This window comes from Convolutriloba macropyga, chromosome 1 (genome assembly GCF_964194025.1).
Source record: "Convolutriloba macropyga chromosome 1, txConMacr16.3, whole genome shotgun sequence".
In the NCBI taxonomy this organism is placed as follows: Eukaryota; Metazoa; Xenacoelomorpha; order Acoela; family Convolutidae; genus Convolutriloba; species Convolutriloba macropyga.
In genome coordinates this window covers 44952810-44974507 of record NC_134468.1, presented here as the reverse complement: position 1 = coordinate 44974507, position 21698 = coordinate 44952810, and the positions used below count along the sequence as shown (strand labels likewise).

Genomic DNA, 21698 nt, shown 5'->3' with positions numbered 1-21698 from the left:
AATCAGTGGGTGTGGGGGGGGGGCTTCAAATGATGTCATTACATGTTATTTATTATACATCGCTAAAACCACTACTAAAATTTTAAGTAAAAAATACACCAATTTCGGCGCACTTTTAATTTGAATTTTAGTAGTGAAATGCCGCCACTTGAGTTTAGCTGCTGACACATGTGTATGAGAGCGAAATTTAAATCACGCAAAGCGAAAATGTCACTCGAAAAGTCAAAACGGTCAAGGGAAAATTTTGCATAAAAAAGAACATGTTTACAATAATTGCTTCAAATTTCGTTCGAGAGCAGTCAATTACAGGACCAATATAAGTCCCAACTTTTTATTAGCTGTCTGAGAGTGAGAAGTGATGGTGAAAAAATGTACTGAACAATAACTCAATAAGCATTAAAATATTCAGGCCAAATCATCTTCGTCGAAACTCATCAGTCTTGTTCGATTGACAGGTTGCGCCTGGTTAGGGCTACTCTGCATGTTCTGTCTTGTAACAGGTTCTTTTATGTCATCCCGACTCTCATCTTCGCTACCAGATCCCCCAGGGGTCAAGTCGCCAACATCATCAAATTCCTGTCCAGCTGCAAAGTGTTTCTCAATAGCTCTGAATAACAAACTCGTGTATTTATCAACTGCTGAAAACTCCACGAAATCTTTAACTCGCGCTTTGAACTGTTTCAAGTTTCGTTTCTCGACAAGTCGAACAACTTTAGAGCAGAAAACAAATTCTCGTGAATGTTCAAAATTATCCTCGGATTCTGCTATGATGTCGTTCAAAACGTTCTTGGCACGTATGTGATCAATGGCTAATGCGCTTAACACTGCTTTCATAAAGTACTCTTTGGCTCCAAATCTCAGCAGTCTGTGACTTGATGCACTTTTGCCCACTGTCAGGAAATGTTTGAGACCTGCAAATGTCTCCAATTTACCCCAATCAGGTAGCAAAAAACATTCTCAAAACTTTTCCGGTATATTTCGAAGAGAAAAACGAAGTAACGTCTTTGAAGTGCAAGAAATATTCTAACTTCTGCAACACTCAATTCTAAAACTTTTTGGCGTCTTACCAGCTAATTACATGAATATAAAATTAAATCATTCCAAGAAAGAATAACTCTGAACTATAGTAAAAAAGTGAAACCGCCGAGCACAAGGATGGTCTGTATCTGCAAAAACACTTTCAAAAGAGTGAGGAAGATCGGAAAAATATTTGGGATTTTAGGATTAGGGTAAATTTGAGAGGGAAGCTTTCCTATCTCGTAATTTGCAAGTTCGACTGCCAAATGGGCTGCATTGAGAAGACACTTGGAGGCCGTAGAGGGGGAGTTGCCACACGCAAACATCTCACCAGCTGGAAATATCATTTAACATCCCACCTGGGTTTTATATACCATATTGTACATAGCCCAATCCTTAGTACGATCCTCTTTGAAACTTTGGAGTATGACTTTTGGATATCAGTTTGATTTTTGTTAGATCCTTGAATCACTAGTAAGAAATCATATAAATCACATCACCTAGTATGATGACTCAGAATGATATATTACCAAGTAAGACTTCTAATAAATTTGTAAGAAACAAATTTGACCTCAGATTATATCACTGTATCAAAAGGACTTTACAATATGAGCTATATCAAAGTTTGACCAGAATATACCATCGCTAAATAAACAGGTTACTTGTTAGCAAAAACTTGGCTCGGAACATAATTGAGTACCAGGATGAAGTATAAAAAACACATTTCTACACACTTTCCAGCTCCCTCTCCCACCAATAAAATCTACATGATTTATTTTTTACAGAACACGCCCAATTCAGTTACAAATTAGAAGCAAGATTAAATTTTATTATTCGAATAAAAAGTTATCAAGATTTCTTTTATCACAGAATGCAAAACCGTGGTACAAAAATCTTTATATAAGCAACTTCTCGTCTGATACTTTTATTCGTGAGCATCATTGAAGATCTGAATTGGTACTCCTATACATTTCCACACACCCTGAGTCAAAACTCCCTATAACTTTTGATGGCTGTTAAAGATGTTTCACTGTTATAATTCGATACGAGGCACAAACTGACACAAGAAGGCTCGCTTGTTCTGTTCTGGCACAATGTTTCCACACTTGCATTTTAAAGTTCAATATATAACATAACAATTTATATAAAATATTGTAGAAACGTTTGTTTTAGCACCACCCAACGTTTTTATCAAGTTGCAACGATAATTCTATTAGCTGAAGTCTGAGAATGCCCAATTCGAAATGCACAACACTAAAAACTGAACCAATTTCTTCCGTATTAAACCATCATAACTAATTCCATTGTGGCTTACGTTATCAACGGGACAAAATTTACTCAATTTTTCTCATATTCTAGTAGCGATCCTTTAAATGCGTTTTTGTAAACAAAAAGAATTAAAAGTCATCGAGAAGCAAAGCAGGTAAAAGAACTAAATCTGAGAAATTGGAAATATGGATAACAATTCCTAAAATATAATTCATGAAAAACAACAAAGAAAACGCATTTCTGACTACCTGGTTGATTTGATTACTACCAGTGTGTTCTTTTATCGATACAGCAAATGAGGTTACACAATTGAGAAAATCTATAAATAACTAATTAACAATAACTGTGGTATCAATGTAATCAAAATACAAGTTAGGACAGATTGAACTAAGCAATCTAATGAAGCACACACCACAAGCTATTAAAAGTAGTTTCAATAGAAAACTGAGGACCTGAAATGAGAGAAAAAACAGGAAATTGATTTGCCTTATCAAATCAGGTTGCATCTCACTTATTGAAAAGTTTTAAAACTAAAAACTTGAAAATACTAAGTAAACAAAAAAGCGTAAGAGAATAAGTTGTGACAAATTAGCAATAAAGATTTTCATTTTTATAATTAGGAGCTCAACTATTTTCCTCACATCTTGGGTTTGTTTTTCTATGAAACAACACTGAATAACTAAATAAGTTTTGGAAGACTATATACCTGTGACGAAAAAACTCTTTGGGTCACATTTAACAAGAATGTGATTACAGACAATGATCATCAGCAGTGAAACAAAAAAAAACTAACTTCTTAAATACATATAGAAAGTTTTTTCCTAAAAAAGATGTAATAACTAATATCAAACATTTCATAACTGAAAGGAGCTGTCAGCAAAAAGACGAAGAACCAGAAAAAAACAATTACTTCGAAAAAGGCAAATTGGATGCGTAAGAACACCGATTTTCAAGATCAAAAAAGTCTAATCATGATCATTAAAATGTAGGAAGATTCCTCTAAAAAAAATACTGCACGCAAAAATACAGTCTAAAGTATATAAAATGAGAACTCAATAACAGCTGACTGAGTACAGGAAGCTTCTCCTAAAAACTCATAATGTTTGCTGTATTAATATTGACGCAGCATAAAAGAATTTCAATCATGGCACTAAATTTGATCAATTTTTGTAATTTTTGATAAACGTTTTTTTATCTTTTTGCAAATCTCAGTGTAAGTTTTAAAAAGTACGCAGAGCAGAATCTGTCAATGTCGATCGTTTTTCAGTCAATTCTGCATGCTGACCAAATGCAGGTCATCGCTAAAACAAAAAAAAATTAGTTTTACAGGTTTTTTGAAATATCTCAATTTATTGATTTTTCAAAAGACTTCATTAACAATTAAGAGCACTATAGAAAAAACTCAAAAAGTTTTCTCTTCCATTTTTCAAAACTATAGAAAATAAAACTGAATATTGGATAAAGATTTTAGGTTGGAACGTGAGAAACGTGTCGAAAATAAAATGGTGTAAAAAGTGACCGAAAATCTTTTCTTTCGAAAACGCTTTCCTTTTGCTTTTGTTCTAGATGGAGAAATTGACAAAACATTAAAATATTTGTCTTTAGTCAATGAAACCGATAGTTTCCTGAATTGCTTGAATTGTGACCAAATCTCAGCTAAATAACGAAAAAGGGCTAACGAAAGTTCTCTAAATTGCCTTATATTGTGCCACAATTACTAAAAAATCTCTTCTTACTATAATTCTACACGCAGAAAGTTTAAACTGATACCACAAATGCTAGTCGGGGATGCCCTAAAAAGTGGGAAAAAAATTCTCAACGAAAAAGGAACTAACATAAGTTCTCCCATTTTTTAAAGGAATGTGGGAACAACAACTGTGTGGACAGTATCTTGTTTGAGACACAGCAACAAACCTGAGAGCAAATGCAAGAAACAGCAAAACGGTGATCATTGCGTCAGCAATTCTTTGTCAAAGCTTTAACATATCCGACTAACGTCGGGCGAATTGCTCTCAAACGACCGGCTAGCGGTTGGCTTCCGTAGTAGCCAGCTCGACCATAGGGGGATTAGGAACCTCCCTTCACTCCATGAAATTGTCTCCTCAAACAGTTTTGGCGAATCGCATTCTTAGAGTATAGTAAGGCTTAGGGCACTAAGGGAACTTAATGCCGTACGACCACTAGCCGTTTATCTCGTTTTTGAGGACGAAAAGTCAAATGGGTCGGAGGGAACATCGATCACGCGACAAGACCACAGGACTGTAATTGCCGCAAATTTCGTTTGAGAGCAATGAAAAAACCCGATACTTGACAGCTAACACATCGAACATCAGCGACAGTCACTTCCCTTCTTAATATTATTCCAAAAAAAATCCCAGGTCGGTTATTAAAGAAGCTAAAGCTACAGCAAAAGTGAGCATCAGACCCTAAGCTAAAACCAAAACACAAAACTGAGAGAAAATTGAAGAAAAACTTCTTTGCTTTGACAAAAATTTAGTTAAACATCTAACTTTTTATTCAATACACCGTAAAAAAAACTTCTTTTCAAATAACAAAAAAACCGTCTCCAGTTGGCTCAAATGCTTTAAATTCGCGCTATAAACTACTTGCTGTACGAAGTTGCGACCCATCAAAATCTGGGGCTAAGTGGTCAAAGTTTTTCTGACAACTTTCTATTCACAAATCTTTACGCGTAAAACAGCTCAATGACGTTGATATATCTTGATCAACAAATAAGCATTTGTAAACAATGCAGTCACAATAAAGAACAGAAAATTTGTGAATTCTCTATTGCGTTCAATTGCAACGCAAGACTCTCCAATAGAATCAAAAAGAGAATTGATTAGGAATATTCAGTGATCCTCTGAAGTTAAATAATAGTTTAGTTCCTTGGAAGTGACAAGGCGCATCAGAGGTCTCTCGTTGGCATGGAAAACGACATACTAGCAAAACTCAGCACAGCAAACTTTTAAAACTGCCAAGCAATTATTACATTGATGGTTGGTGCCCATGTACTGTTTTGTGATTACCTTCATGATTTTGTTTCATAGGCACCGCACTAGTTCGGCTCAGATAAAATTCGTTTAAGTCTATTGATAGTTTTCCGTAGTGAAAGCATCCAGAATATGATAACCAAAAGAATACAACATAACAGCGACTAAGATCGGGCGAATTTCTCTCAAACGATAGGCGGCTGGTTGGCTTCGGTATTAGCCAGCTGGGGCTTAGGCATGCTAGCATGGGGGTGAGCGGAGTGGGGGGACGTGAGCTTAGTGGGGGGTTGTTAAACGATGAGGGTAGAATTGTGCGAGAGCTGGACTAGGGCGGGTTCAAACCGCAAGGTTGGTGGAGGGTTGACGGAGGTGTGTCTGAGGGGTCAAACTTTCAAGACTAAGAACCGCCTCTCACACCCTGAAACTGTATCCTCAAAACAATTAATTATACATTCCTTTCTTTGTGCACAAGAAATTTAAAATCAAACACCTATCGAAGGATGACGTTCACCCAAAACTTGGTGACATCCCTCCATTAGCCTCAGGTTTTTGGAAAACTCTAGAGCTGTCAAGAGGTATAAACATAACCGACAGATTGCCAGAAAATGGCCGCAATAGACGCTTGTGGCCTACCATGAATTGAAACAACTAAAGAAATAAGATTGACAGATCGACCACCAGCTTTTTAATAGACCACTAGACTTTTTAGGTTAGATTCGGACTGTCGTTTTTATGAGACACATTTGCTCTACAAGGAAAAAGCCCTAATGGAGCTTTTTCAAAATTAATATTCGATATTAAAACTCAGGGCTCGATTACTCAGGAATTAGGACATATAAGTTTAACACTACTTAGATGCACACTGTTGTCCTTTAATTAGTAAATGTTCACAATATTTAAAGTTCCGTAAGTGAGTTCAGAAATCATTTTTTGAGTGAGGTAAGTCACTCGATTGACCTAAAAGCAGAAATGATGTCACGAACGCAAATTTAAACTGCAAAGCAGTAGAAGTCACTGAAGTCATTGAAAAAGTCAAGAAGTAAAAAAAATTCCAAGAAGTCAGTGTGAGACGAAACAAAAATCTGATAGTCGGTAAAAAAATAGGAGCGCAATAATAGCCGCCTGGAATTGCTGAAGCGACTATTAAACATAAACCGACTAATGTCGCAAGAATTGCTATCGAACGACAGGTGAGGCAATTTAATTCAGGGCTGTGGCTTAGACAAAATTTTTTGTATGGGTGCAAAAATTGATCACGCTGGGATACGAACTATGTACCTCCCGATCCCTCACCAGAAGCACTGCCAACTCTGTTATTAAGCCCTTCGTGTTGCCATGCTGCCTTCGATTTTATTTAGCAACAAGCTTTACTTCGGAGTGAGCGCAATAGAGGTCACTCAAAAATGAAGAACAAAAGCGTGAAAAAGTCACTTGAAGTCAAAGAATGTTCTCGAAAAAAAGCGCAAAAAAGTCAAGCGAAAAATTTGCATGAAACAGACCGACAAGCTAACAATAATTGTTACGAACTTCGTTCGAGAGCAATTAATAACAATTTACTCACCCGACAAAATATTAACCACAAACTGTATTCCTCTTTTAGACATAACCGACTAAACGTCGGAAGAATTGCTCTCGAACTAGTGGGAGCTCTAATCAATTGCAACCTGCTTCAGTCGGGGGGGGGGGGCTAAATGGGACTAAGAAGTTCAATAGTGGGCTTCAAATAACCACATTAGAGGTTAAGATATACCACTATTAAGATTTAAATTAAAAAATGGCACCAGTTGGGCGCAATTTTCATTTGACTTTTGGTATTAAATTGCCACCAATCGAGTTCATGAATGGACAGGTTCACCAATGAATCTGGACAGGGCTAAAGATATTCCTTTGAAATACCCGGTTAGGGCTGAAGATTCCTTAGTGATCGAATATTCGAATCGAATATCTACGATGAATATTTTAAGTGCCCGGTTAGGATTGAAGAGCAATGGAATACACCTCTGGGTCTAGAAGGGGTGAATAAACAAAGACGATGATGATGATAAAATAAAATAGGTCGCCACTAAATCTAACCTTTCTCATAGCATTTCATAGCCTTCAATTTTTTGCCCAGCTTCAGCTCATATAAGGCAGCTGCCTTCTCTAACTGTTTTGCTGCTCTCGCATGCTGACCAACCTCGATATACAACTTGGCAGCTGATTCATAATACTCTGCTGCCTTACCGCCGTCCTTCTTCTCCACAAGTTTAGCTGCCTCTATTTCGAAATGTTTCCACTCTATCGCTAAAAGTCACATGTATCGACACTTTTAGCCATTAAAAACCGTAGATGCAAAAATGTGGCTATTGGATTTTTTCTCAAGAGTTTTTTAATAACAAACGGAAAAATCACAAACGTGGCATGTCGGACGAATCACAAACATAGCTGGCAGATTTCCAGAAAAAAGCTGCTTTGTAGATATGCAGTCTCAAGAATTGAACAAAGAAATCGGAAATTCCGTTTTTTTAAGTGCCGAGATGTTGTATTTTGAAAAAGAACTTGTATAACTTATTGCTGTTTCCATCAGGTGCTCTCAAATAAACTTCAATTAGAGTGAAATACTCTCAGTTGACCTTCTCTTTCAATTAAAGTAGGCAGAAGTCTTTGAAATTGAGGAAATTTGTTTTTGGGAGTGAGAAAAGTCATGGTTTTCCAAAAACTTAGCCACGCAAATGAACAGGCAAATTTGCTCCATTAAGAATTAAAAATGACATTAAGCATGCAGTTTGGTCAAAACTGCATGAAAAAATGGACAGCTGAATTGAAGTAAGCGTGACAAGTCTTGACGACGAAACAAAAAAAAACAGAACAGGGCAAGTCAAAAACTACAGTTCAAACTTCCTTGTCACTTAACAAAAAAACTAGACCAAAAAATGACTAGGAATTGATTCATATCAGTATTTAAGAAAACCTACCAAAAAACTCGAAAAATTAGAAAACCGAAGTCAAATTGCCGCACGTGAACAAATAATCGAGAGAGCGAATTTTTGCTCAAACGCCGATTTCGCACTCTACCTTAAAATTAGTCAGGAACCACTGCAAATTCACTCACTTTTTTAATCCATTTCCTATTTCGACGTGACCAAAATCACTACTCGAAATCGACTTTAATAACAGTGAAACTATGTGAACAAATCTTTAACCAAATCTTTGATTGGTAAAACCCAGGAAAAGGCTAATAAGAGCTCGCTATGTCAGCTATTAAAAAAATCAACCAAAAAACTTTGTTTGAGAGCAACATGTTATCTTTGAATAGTGAAATAAATATATTTAGAATTTTCTCAGAAAATTTTTGGATCTCACTCGCAAGCATCAACCGGAAAACATTTGTATTTATCTGGAAACACCTCTGCAAAATAATAAGGCCGCAAAAAACTTAGGTCGAGTTTGTGTAAGCAATGCGATCAATTTGGTTTTAAGAACTTCTTCAATGAGTTTAACATACATTGTTGGGAGCGCATGTATGTACATCTGACGTGGGAGTCTAAGTCATTAACGACACAAGTATCTTCAAATCCTCAGTCACGTCCAACTATCTAACCTTAGAAAAAAACCAGGCAGACCGCCAGCACTGATTCCCATAACCCCCTCCTCCTGGGAATTGAAAGAACCGAAAAATTGATTGTAAAACTTTTGAAAGGCAAGCCATTTTGATTGGATTTTGTGGTTAGACAAAATCTTGTTTCTCATGAAAGGATACAAGGATTGGTATCCATACCAATAACATTAGACCTGGTTAGCAAGACTAATAAGAACAAAGTTGACACTAAATGCGTGGCATCTAAAACAGGGCTTTCCGGGTTCTGCTTAAAAGTACTATTCGCAGGCAAGAAGAGGGAAACTAGCCTAGATAAGTCAAAACGATCAAATACAGCGAAACAAAATTTTGTTCGACTAAGTAAAAACATAGCCGGCAGATTGCCGGAAAATAGCCGCGATAGACGCTTGTGGCCTACCATGAATTGAAACAACTAAACAAATAAGATTGGCAGATCGACCACCAGCTTTTTAATAGACCACTGGACTTTTTGGGTTAGATTCGGACTGTCATTTTTATGAGATACATTTGCTCTACAAGGAAAGAACCCTAATGGAACTTTTTCAAAATTAATATTCGATATTAAAACTCTATTACTCTTTAATTAGGACACATAAGTTTAACACTACTTAGATGCACACTATTGTCCTTTAATTAGTAAATGTTCACAAAATTTAGTTTTTTTTGAGTGAGGTAAGTCACGCAATTGACTAAATGCAGAAATGACGTAACGAACACAAATTTAAACTGCAAAGCAGTATAAGTCACTGACGTCACCGAAAAAGTCAATTCCAAGAAGTCAGGGTGAGACGAAACAAAAATCTGATGGACGGTAAAATTAGGAGCGCAATAATAGACCTGGAATTGCTGACGCGGCTATTAAACATAGCCAACAGATTGCATAGAAGAGAGCAGCGACGGACTGCGTTGACCTTCATTGGAAAGGAAAAAAACAAATAAAAATTTGAGTGCAGATTAAAAAGTTTTAGATTTGGAGTGCAATTGTTATGCGACACATATAGGAAAGGGTTAAAAAAGTCGAGCTGTCAAAATAAGATATTCTAGCTGAAAAGTTCAAAACCTGTAATCCTTAGTATTGGGCACTTACTTTTAATACGCAATCTATTGATCTTCAGCTAGTAAATGAAACAATTCACCTAAAAGCTGGCGCCAAAGAAAGTATCAAATGACGTCATGCACAAAAATGGAGCACAAAAGCAGTAGAACTCACTGCAAAGAAGTCAAATGGTCGCAAAAATAATCGGCAAAAATTCGAAAACAGTTTTTGTCAAACTCATTAAAGACGCAAGCTATAACCTGAAAAAACTCAAGAACCGCCTTTCACACCATGAATTTATGCTTCTTAGACTGTTTCGGTGATTTAACTGTTTATCCCGTTTTTGGTCAAAAAGGTAAGACAAACATCGGTCAAGCGAAAAATCGCATAAAAGACCACATGCCTGATTTAATTGCTACAAATTCCGTTAGAGCAATTGAAAACAAAAAAATTCAGAAGTTCAATATCAATATTTTGCAAAATTCATTCGAAGTCCAAAAGCCATCAAATCTACATCGAAGGATTCGTACAGTTCAAACCGAAGACCACTAAAACACATGTACCACCTTCAATATCACTCGTGATTAGATCAGGAGAATAAACATTCAAAGCCGATCAACAAAAAATGAACAGAAATTTTTTTGGAAAATGGAAAAAATTTCTATCTAAAGAGAACTTATTTTAAAAAATAACTATCTAATTCTTCTAGTTTTTTGTTCCCTTTAGTGGTTCTTCATGTCAACGATCACTTTTCAAAGTGTTGTTTTCCAGTTTGATTTCCAAGTTACAAAATGCGCGCAGAGATTTGAAAAAAAAGCTCCAATACAAAGTTTTTTTGAATTGTAGATAACTAGCCCAACTATCTAAGAAAAATAGGGATAACAAGCGGAAACAAATTCCTAAAAAACTTGAAGCAGAATTGATTAAGGCAAGTTCAGTTGTAAGTTCTCGGTAATTCACAGCTGCTTTTACAAATGCATCCACTGCTTTGGTTTTCTGCTCAGCTCGTGAAAAATCATGGCCTGCGCTGGCAAACAACTTGCATGCACTCTCTTTCTTTTCCAGATTTTCTAAACAAATTAAATTATTTCATAATTCGCTAGGCTTTCATATACATCAGTTTTTACATCTAGCAGCGTTGCTTTCATTTTTAAATTGATGCATTCCGAGAAACTTTAGGAAAATAAGAATAAGATTTATAAGAATACTGCAGTCCAAATGATGTACCAAGCCCAGAAAAGTTGTATCTTCTCCAGTTAAGTAAAATCCCGAAGGACTATATTCTGAGCAACACTTACTTTTCTTGTTGCTTTTGGCAACCTTTTTCATCAGCTTTTCAGCCTCGGCTACTTTCTTGTCACCATCCTGCTCCCAATTCACCATTCTTACCATTCAATCAATTTTGTATTGAGGACTGCACTTGAGATTAGAGGCAGTTCCCATTTAATATAACTAGTGAATTGTATAAGGGTTTAAAATGTCAGCTAGAAATCCAGCTCAAGTGCAGTTATGGAATACCCCAACTTATAAAATTCTTTTCGTTGGCAAAAGTAAACACTCAAATCACTATTTAAAACAGCGAACTGCCCGATTTCAAAAGCAATTTATATCAACTTTTTCAGTCTGTCCCAGATTGCTTGTAAAAACCATTAGAAAAAAAAACATTTGGATGTGTTCTTTTTCAGCCTCCCATCCTACTGGAGACAGGCGCACGCGATATTTATTAAGATAGTAACGTGCTATAAACACGGGATAAAACACTGAGGCCGGAATGATAGATCCAACTCTTCACTTCACCATTTAAATTCGTAATTTGGTCGTTACTTTTGTCAATGAGCTTATGTGAAAAATCGTGAAGAGTCGCTGAATTTTTTTGACATCATAGATTCGTTATTTTTCTATAACTCTTTGGACATTAGTCTTTGTTGCTTGCTCGTCTTTGTCAGTTAAGTTTGACTCCGATAAAACATGTTTATGGCTGCATTTGACAATAGCGTTGATAGTATGTTAGATAACTTGCTTTTGTTGCATCGAGTTAGCCATTAATGGATTGAAACGAGGGCAGGCCAACTGAAGCTATAAACAATATAAGAAATGGGCTTTTCCCATTATAGCCCCCAAGAAAATATAGGCCCCCCATTATAGTTTAGTTAGCAAAATCAGTTAATTGAGGAGTGGGCTACACTATACATGCCCACTATCGGGGGGGGGGACCTAAATAATCCTAAAAAACTTAAGGTACCCTATTATGGAAAGTCTAGATGGATCAAGACTCAGTCACCGAAAATTCGTACAAAAAGTCTCGGCTTATCCTAACTCTCTGTGCAAAACGTTTCTGCATGAAACAGTAATATGCTTAGAGAATCAAGGATGAAATTAGTCAGGCACTCAAGCAGCTGAAGTTAGTCAATTAATCTGTAGTTATTACATCACAGAACAAAATCTTGGTTCTCTCGTGCCTTGTACCCAGCACTCGCGCGCAAGCGCCCTCGTATCAGGGCACCAAGTCCCTCGAGCGACTAAGATTTTGTTCCAACATATACTTAGAGACCCCAGGGTACGATTTCAAACTTTAATCAAACCGCTATAAATAAACGGGTTTCTCAATTAGAAACGGACATGTGTGGCTTATTTCAACACCTGCATAGTTTTAAAAAGGAAACGTTTCTTTCACTAATCTGCAAAAATGTAATAGATTTGTCCTAGATTTTGTTCTAACATTCTATCAATCGACGCATATTCAATCGAAATTTAGATCTCAATGCAAGAAAACCGGCAGGGCTACCCCCAGAAAAAAATACCCAAGTAGTAGTTGGCCAGTTTTCTGTAAGCAGCAGTGCGTTGAGCTCCATGTGAAATCTGTTCAACGTGATCATTAAGTTGATTTCAAAATGCAACTTTTTGACTGAATGATGGAGGCATTATCAAGTTGAATTGCTGCTACGTGGAACTCAAATCACTGCTGCTTACAGGACACTGGCCAACGTCTATCCGTATTTCTTTCTGTAAGTAGGCCTGTCAGTATTCGTCACTTAAGATCTACAACTCTGATGAATATGCGTCAATTGATATAAAAATCAAGCCACCTATATTACCTTAAAATTGGCTTTAAAACCAGGCAGTTTATCAAATAAAATTGCATTTTGTGTGTTTACTAGTGTCAAAGACTGCATTATGTTGACTAAAATTGACTTCATAAACAGGCAGTTAACTATTTAAAATTGCATTTTGCGTTTACGTTTGGCAACGAGTGTACACAGTAAATATTTTTTACAAGATTCAAAGAGTGCGCAAATTTATAAATGTAGGGCCGAATAGTAGATTTTTTAAGTACTAAATTTTTAACAGCCTGATTGTTGATACTACGATAGAAACTTCAAGTTTTCGCCAAAATTATTCCTTCAGAGAAACTGCAGTAAGATTAAAAAGAGTTAGTTCTACACTTCTACATTAATTACTGCCTAAATATTTAAATCACAGTTGGTTTTCCATTGTAGTTTTTTACTACGTTCAAAATACTACGCTGAAATGTAAAGTTCGTGCTTGGGACACAACAAATTCCAATCTCTTTTCAAACTTGAAAATTCGATAAATTGAACAGAAATTAGCTTTATGGTAATGTTCAGTCACCATGGATCAGATCTCTAATTCCTTTCGAATTTACGCCGTAAGAAGAAATGGGAAGCACGTCCAACGAAAAACAAAGATGGGAACCGCTAAAAATAGACGTTTCGCCGGAAGCTTAGTTTTTGAATAACCTTTCTGAAGATCAGCCTTGCAAAATGGGTAGAGAATGATGAAGATATCAAGTAGCTGCTCCGGTTTAAGAAATGGGAAGTGAACTTCCATTACTGTTTTGAAAACAATAAGATTTCTTTCTGGTTAAATTTTTGAATTTATAATGGTTTCAATACTCTTATGGGCCTTAGGAATCCAAAATGTAAAAAATGAGAGCATACGAACAGCCCTTTGATGCTGCTTTCTGTTAGCGGACTAACTGTTTTGGAACAAAGATAACTTCCTTAATTTCGGAAATTTAATGGTTAATGAAGACACTCAGAAAATTTTCTTTATTGCTCCCTAACTTTTTTCAAAAGGTTCTACTCTCAAAATTCATCATGATCAAAATTTTCTAATTCAAAGCAAATCGTATGATGTCAGATCATTTCACAGCAGGAAAAATGTTGCGAAGCACTCTTACTAGTTCAAATATTCCTCACGAGTTGATTGGTTGATTGATTCAGAATTGGTTTAAAAACAGAAACCTACGAATTGTTAGATTTTCTTGGCGCTTGAACTGCTAAACAGGATTAGTGTTTACCGTTTACATAGTTATTGTTACGGAGAGATATACAATAAAGTTTTACTGTAATGTTAAAAAGGCAATTTTTGCTTTAACTCTTGCGTTCCCCAGCTTACATTCTTTTTCATTGTTCAATGAAGGATGGCTAGTCGGAAACTCCACGTTCATGATGAGATCAGAAAACAATGCAATTAAAAATTTGGAAGAAATTCTAAATTAAAAAAAATCTTATTTGGTAAAACCTCGATTCAACTGCATTCTTTTATTAAGATTACCACATGATTCGTATTGCAAAACTTTCAATGAAAGAGTGCTTGTAACTTCGGTTGGTATAGTTGCGGTCTAAATCTTTTTTTTATCTTTCTATGGAAGGTCAGAAAATCTGTGCCGGAGACCAGATGAACGAGCCTCCTTGCTTTGTCTATTCGACTGAAAGGAGTGAAATATTTCAAAAACAACTGAAGTTTAAAAGTAGGCAATTTACGTTAGTTAAAACTACCTTTACGCTTCTTTCATTTCCCCTGCCAGCAACTGAACCCTTATCCAACAATTTGGCCCACAGACAATTGCCCTAATCTTTAAGACTGATTTGCCTTATTAAAGAGCAGTCGTAATCAAATCCATCAACAGATAATAGATGCACAACCACAGGCAGCTTTCGCAAAGGTTGTAGCAAAATCTCTACAATATTTTTCCCCAAAAATTAAGGAAACGAAGTAACGATAATGGAAACTTTAATGACGCTAGTCACATGGCAGACGTATCAAAATAGAAAGTTTATTTCTGGCCAATCAGAATTGAGAAAATGTCAATAGTTTCCTGATCGACTGATTGCTCCATTATGCACTCAACAGCTTTTCCAGGTTTTAAAATTCGAAATGACCATTGGCATAAATATGCTCAGCAATCGCGTTGAGCTGAAATAGAAAGCATAACCGACTAACGTCGGCCGAATTGCTCTCAAACGACCGTCGAGCATTTGGCTTCGGTAGAAGCTAGCTGGGGCTTAGGGATGCTAGCATTATGGTGTGCCCGGTGTGTGTGTGTGTGTGTGTGGGGAGGAGGGGGGGGGGGGTTCAAGCGATGGGGGTAGGGGTTGAGAAGGCTAGATGACAGGGGGTTCAAATCAAGAGGTGGAGGGTGGACACTGGGAGTGTTGAAGGACGGGATAATGAGGGGAGGGGCTGATGGAGGGGCGCCACCTAATTTAGAACCATCCCTCACACCATGAAATTGTGTCCTCAAAACAGTTTTGGTGAATCGCATTCTTAGAGTATAGTAGGGCTTAGGGCTCTAAGAGAACTTAATGCCCTCCGAGCGCTACCTGTTTATCCCATTTTTGAGAAAAATCGGTCGAGCGAAAAATCGCAAAAGACCACGGGACTAATATAACTGCTACAAACTTCGTTTGAGAGCAATTACAATTTTTTTCTGGCGGAAACTAACAAACGTAGCTGGCAGATATCCGGAAAATAGCCGCAATAGCTTTGTCGATCTGCAGTCCAAAAACACAGTAAAAAATACTGACCAAAAAAATTACTCTTTTCATTAAAGGATGAGATGTTACGAATTTGTATAAGTTATTGCTTCCTCTATTAGCTGCTCTCAAAAACCTTCAATTAGAGTGACACACATTCACGTGACCTTATCTCTTTGAATTAAAGTAAAAAAATCAATTTTAAAGTGAGGAAGTCATTTTTCAGAGTGAGGTAAGTCACGTGTGACCATAAACTTGATCATGCGAATGAAAAAACTCGCTCAAATAAGAGAAAAGAGAGAAAATTCACGTCAGGCACGCAATTCAGTTGAAATTACATGAAAGAATAAACAACAAGCAGATTTGAAGAGTTTGTGACGTCATATGGTCGTAACAAAGATGTTGACGAAATAAACAACATAGCCAGAAGAACTCCGGAAGAAACTCGAAGCATCCAAATTTCAAAAAACCATTATTGCAGCTGAAGCCATTACATTTTTATTAAACCATTAACTCATTACCTCCTAGGTCTGTTCTAGAAATTGGTGAAAATTAAATCACTATCACCAAGAAAAACAAAAAGCAGCAAAAATTTATATTATTGAAAACGTTTGGCAAAATTAAAAAAGTCCGAAATAATTAGGATAGCCAAAATACTGATAGGCTGAAAAAGCTGACAGTGCTATCAATTGTCCTCAAACAATTCATGCTTCTAATCTCAAGGTCGCGAAAGCAAACGGCAGATAAATCTTAGAAACAAAGTTAATTTTTTCAAAAAGAATGCTCAAATTTAAGAATAAAAAAACCACTACAATTAGATTTCAAATCACTGCAATTAAGACAAAAACAACCCATACTTCTTCCTTGATGAATATATTCCAGACAATATGATTCCATACTAATTCAAAAATTGAATTAATCATAGAAAAGAAAGAATAATAATCAAAGCCAAAAAATCGTTTTAAAACAATAACCAGGACTTAAGAAAATTGCAATGAAACGTAATCAGTAGAAATTTTGGACTAGATTTTCTATCAAACTCTCAGGACTAAATTATGAATGAAATATTGCAAACCAAAGAAATGACGAAAATCTAAGAAAGCTGAAATCATTCAATTTTTTAAAAACTGAAAAAATCAATATCACAAATATAAATGTAGATGCCAGGACAAAACCGGAAAGATACAAACTAGAATATGAAAAGTATGGACACAATGTAAGGAACACCGTAACAAAAAGACTAATTCTTGATTTTTGAAAGTTAAAAATCAAATTAAAAAAATGAAGAAAACGAATACATTTCATTGTTCAGCATTCGAGAAACAGTAAAGACAAAGAGTCATCCGAGACAAAGATCCGTCCTCCTGAACGGAACAAGGAAAAGAAACAGCAAAATTCGAACGTTCAAACCAATTTGCAAAAAAAAATGTTCAATAAATTTTTGAGACCGCATTTATGAAAAAAAATAAAAACTGTTTTTCGAAAAGTTAAAGCCAAAAAATTGTTACATTTTTATTGAAACAAAATTAAAGTCCCTCATGTTGCACAAAAGACTAGTTCTTGTAATTAAAACCAAAATACAATAAACAGAACAATTGGAAAAAACTACCAAAATCGGATTAGCACATGTACAATTTAATAAAACAAGAACACATCGAGATAGAAAGAGGCGTTGAGTATATGAATTAGCAAAAGTAAGTTACTATACTAACTGATTTTTGACAAAAAGACGGCTGAAAGATACAAAAATGAAGAAATAACTAGAAAAAAGCCAAAAATTAAAAAAAATCAAGAAATATCTGCCAATTTTGAACTTCAAACGCATTTTCAGGCTCTGCAAAACACTGTGGTATCAATTTCCGAGGTTTACATTTCAATGTAGCATCGAATTAAAATCATTTCCACAAGAAACCAAATTACAAGCAAAAACAATGGGCCACTTGGACGAAAAAAAAGGCTAAAAACGGTTATCTATATGTGCCTTTCAGTCAAAAACTACTTTTCAAAGTCAAAAAGTCATTCACTAACCGAAGCGCACAATCAAAAAACTTCTCTCGCTCAGAAAAAAATAGTTCACACGGCAAAATAGGCCACTTAGACGAAAAAAACGGCTAAAAACTGTTATCTATGTGTGCCATTCAGTCAAAAACTACTTTTCAAAGTCAAAAAGTCATTTACTAAACGCAGCGCATGATCAAAAAAACCTTCTCGCTCAGAAAAAATTAGTTCACACGGCAATTTTACTCAATTTGGTTTTAAGCTCAAAACATCGTCTGAACGAATAGTACTTCCGGTAAAAAAAAACCTTGAGAAAACCAATGCTGCTCTTCGAGTCGCAAAAACCAATAGAAGACCAATAATAGGCCCAGCTATCGCTGTGCAGCTATTAAAAATCACGTTCGGTTGTGATATATTCATACGAAGTCCCACGGGCCGCTGAGGTATGGTCAGAGCCAGCGAGGCAGGGGCACATGCTGTAAAATACAGAATCTATAATTAGGCTGTCGAACTTGGTTAATTGAACGCACATATTTCACTGTTTTACATTTCTCGACCCATCAGATTCGTTGAAAATTCTATTGTACGTCTATTTGAGGCGTCACCTTTAATAATAATAATAATAGAAAAGTAATAATAAAGGAAACAAAATGAAAAACCAAATCGCCATTATGTTTGTCCGCCGAACAAGTCTCTACCTGGCCGCTGTAACATCTTCAATTGGCGCCTGTAATTTTAGTGTCCGGTTGCTACTTTACCATATCCTTATTCATTTTTTGTTTTGCGTTCACAATTCAAGAAGCTCTGAAAACTGCCGAGTGATGACGATATACCCTCAATTTAAAATTAAGAAAACGATTCGTTATTAAATACACAATTTTCGAAAACAAATATTTCACATATTTACAATTTACAAACAATGCTCCAAATGGTATAATGATCAGCTAAATATTGAAAACACCAACCAATGATTCTTCTTGAGAAGCCAAGTTAAATATTAAATGCTTACTTAACAGTTTATAGTATCGACTGTTAAAACCTATAACTGGCAAATTTCCATCACAACAAATTTCATCGTGAAAAAAGTATTATCATTCGAAGAACGATGATAACTATTATTTAAGGCTCTAATTTTTTCCGAGATGTTAAAAAACGAAATCAACGCCAATCTGAAAAATCTGCGCGTCACATTACTACGCAGATCTTCTGATCAAATAAGAACATCCGTATGCAATTATTTCAGCTGTACTGCTTCATCAAAATGTTCGCCTCAAAAAAAGAGGTCAAGCTAATGCTCAACGACGAGATGAAGAGAACATCCCCATGTCCAAAAATAGTCAAATGAGGAGTCTTAACGCGATTCTAACTCACCAACAGATCCAACAAAACTGTTGCTCCTCCAAGAGCAAGAGAAAAAAATTAAAAAGAACGTCCCCATAAGCTGTATCTAGCTTCAGTGAATTGCGTTGAGCATTTTCCAACACTTGGACTTATTGAGAAAACATGTAGTTAGTCCAAAATGATGCAATATCTGAGACCAGGTACCACCATGAGTTGCTTATCTTAAAGATCTTGATACCATGAGACAACGCGAACGAGTTCTCTCTACAGCATAACTTGAAAAAAATCACTTAAGAGCCAAGTTAGACGGAAAGCAGAGAAAAATGAGATAAGAATGGGAGAAGTCACTGAGTTGAAAAACAGAAGTAAAAATGTGTTATAGATAGCCCATGTATTAAGATGGGAGCCGACTCCATGTTTTACGAGTTATAGATAGCCCATGTATTAAGACAGGAGCCGACTACATGTTTTACGATTAGGTAAAGTCTACTACATGTATTAAGATAAGGTTGAGCTGATTACATGTACACAGATTGGGTAGTAGTATAAAAAGCTGACTGAGGACACAATGGGGTGACAACTTCTGCAACGTAAATTTTATTCGGTTTACAGCGTGTAGGGACACTAAATTTTTTTCACAAAACACCAAAAACCCCCTTTTAAAATACATTGTGTACTTGTTGTCTTTTTCGGTCTCAATAATTGGAAAATTATCAATGATAGAAAAGGAAAAAAAACAAAATTAGACAGTATAAATCACGGACAAAAAATAAAATTGCGAAAGATCAAAAAGTTATACGAATTATGTTAAGTGGGTCTACATGAATACCACCAGATTGAACAATGCATTTAGGTAGAAATACGACATTCCCTTCTTTGTCTGCTCATACGTAGCAACACAAGTGGATTTTTGTTTGAAGCCTCTTTGTTCGAGTAAAATTTATAATTTCATCCATTACACGTCATATGTCTCCATTGTTTTATCTCCGCTTTAGTGTTCTTTTGTCGAGACCTTTACTACTGAACTTGCAATTTTCCCACTGTGCATAGTAGCAACCAAAAGTTTTGCTACAAAATTATATCATTCCCGTACATCTGAATTCTTTAACGAGACCTGGTTCCCGTTTATCTTGCTTCCTAAACTTAGATCAACACTTTCTTGTGAAGAAGATAAGAGAAGAATAGTGCACTAATGTACTAAGAAGAAACAGTAAAAATGGAAAGTTAAATCCCAAAATGAAAAAGTCGAAGTTTTATCCCACTTTGTCCCACTTTTAATAAAATGGGAAAAAATCTCCCACTTTGTCGCCTATAAATAGGAGACCTTTATTTTATCAGTTCAGTATTCAATTAGTATTCCAAAATATCAAAGTGAAACTAAACTCCTGTTACTTCTCTTCCAGTTGCTACCATTCATGATATCCCTTATATTGAGATCTTTTATTGTACTTTATTCTTCAACTCCCCTTTTAAAAAAAATTTCAAAGTCCAACTCTTCTTTTATCTTTAGAACATCAAAGCTGAATTTGCTTTGTATAATCCCAACCAGAAGGCGAGTATAAATTGGTGCGACCAGTGAGGCTCACTCAAGGTTAGTAAATTCTATCTTCTAAAGGTTTTAACTTTAATCTTTAACTTAAATAAAATCTGTTGCGAGGCAAACACGAGGCAAAATATTCCAAGTTGTCTGATTTCTATGTTCTGACTTAGATAAGTCGATCTTAACACTTTGTTTTAAGTTCTATGTCAAACCTGTATCAGCTATTTCTAGAATTTTTCATCTTTCGTCAGTTATCTCACTTTAGCAAAAGACCTAAAAACTTTCTAAGTTCTCAAATAAAAATAAACTGTACCCAAAGGACGTAATTCTTAGAATATCTAAAGTTGTCTCTGGTTCTTCCAAAAATACTTTACTTATATTAGAGAATATAAAAACTTGGCAACGTCCCAGCAGTTTAAATAAAAATAGCTGATGCTCTTTTTTCTTAATGTATCTCTTTTTTTAGTAATGTATCTTTAACTACATTTTCAGGTAACGATCCAATTCAGAGAGCCCTTTGATCAATAAGTAAAATTTTAAAAATGATATGATAAAAAAATTTGATCAAAAATTTTCAAATAAAAATTTAATTATGATTAAAAAGTCATGAAAATAGACAGAGATATTTATTTGGGTCCCTATTAACTGATACTGCTTCAGAACGGTTTAACACTGTTGAGGCTTAAGTCTTAAATGATAAAGACGACTTCCTTGATAGACTTACTGACGGTCGTGATAAATTTAAGCATAGATTAGTAGAAAATGCTTCTAGACAAGACGGTAAATTATTAAAAAATAATTTTCATAGAGTCAAGCACGCTGTTGATAAAGGCTGGCCAGAACATTTAACAAATGTAGCTAATGCTAATCGAGCGCAAGAAGCAGTAATACAATCTAGACAAACAGAACAAAAATATATTGTTTTTACAATAAGGGGACTACAGCCGCCCTCATTAAAGCGAAAGGCCCATGAACGGCGTATCAAGAAGCCTAACGAAGGTTGGGATGATTCAAAAAACCATCTAATAACACAAGATAAAACTTGTATAGTTATTACAGAAAATTCGGCTAAACAACCATTAGACAAAATATCATCTTTGGAGACTAAAATTAGGGAACTTACAAA

The 21698-nt window shown here is 35.6% G+C and overlaps 1 protein-coding gene and 1 long non-coding RNA gene across 2 annotated transcripts; both read right to left on the bottom strand.

The window, feature by feature from the left end:
* Positions 1 to 356: 356 nt before the first annotated feature.
* Positions 357 to 7787, bottom strand: LOC142349401 (alpha-soluble NSF attachment protein-like). Its single transcript, XM_075400935.1, has 3 exons — positions 7353 to 7787; positions 1255 to 1351; positions 357 to 913 (listed from the first exon to the last, which is right to left on the bottom strand). The coding sequence occupies exons 1-3, from the start codon at positions 7369 to 7371 to the stop codon at positions 406 to 408; spliced, it is 624 nt and encodes a 207-aa protein (XP_075257050.1). The 5' UTR covers positions 7372 to 7787; the 3' UTR covers positions 357 to 405.
* A 2860-nt stretch (positions 7788 to 10647) lies between these two features.
* LOC142349395 (uncharacterized) lies at positions 10648 to 11964 on the bottom strand. The gene is made up of 3 exons (XR_012760822.1): positions 11738 to 11964; positions 11212 to 11436; positions 10648 to 10983 (listed from the first exon to the last, which is right to left on the bottom strand). It is a non-coding gene; the product is annotated as an uncharacterized LOC142349395 (long non-coding RNA).
* Between the last annotated feature and the right edge of the window lie 9734 nt (positions 11965 to 21698).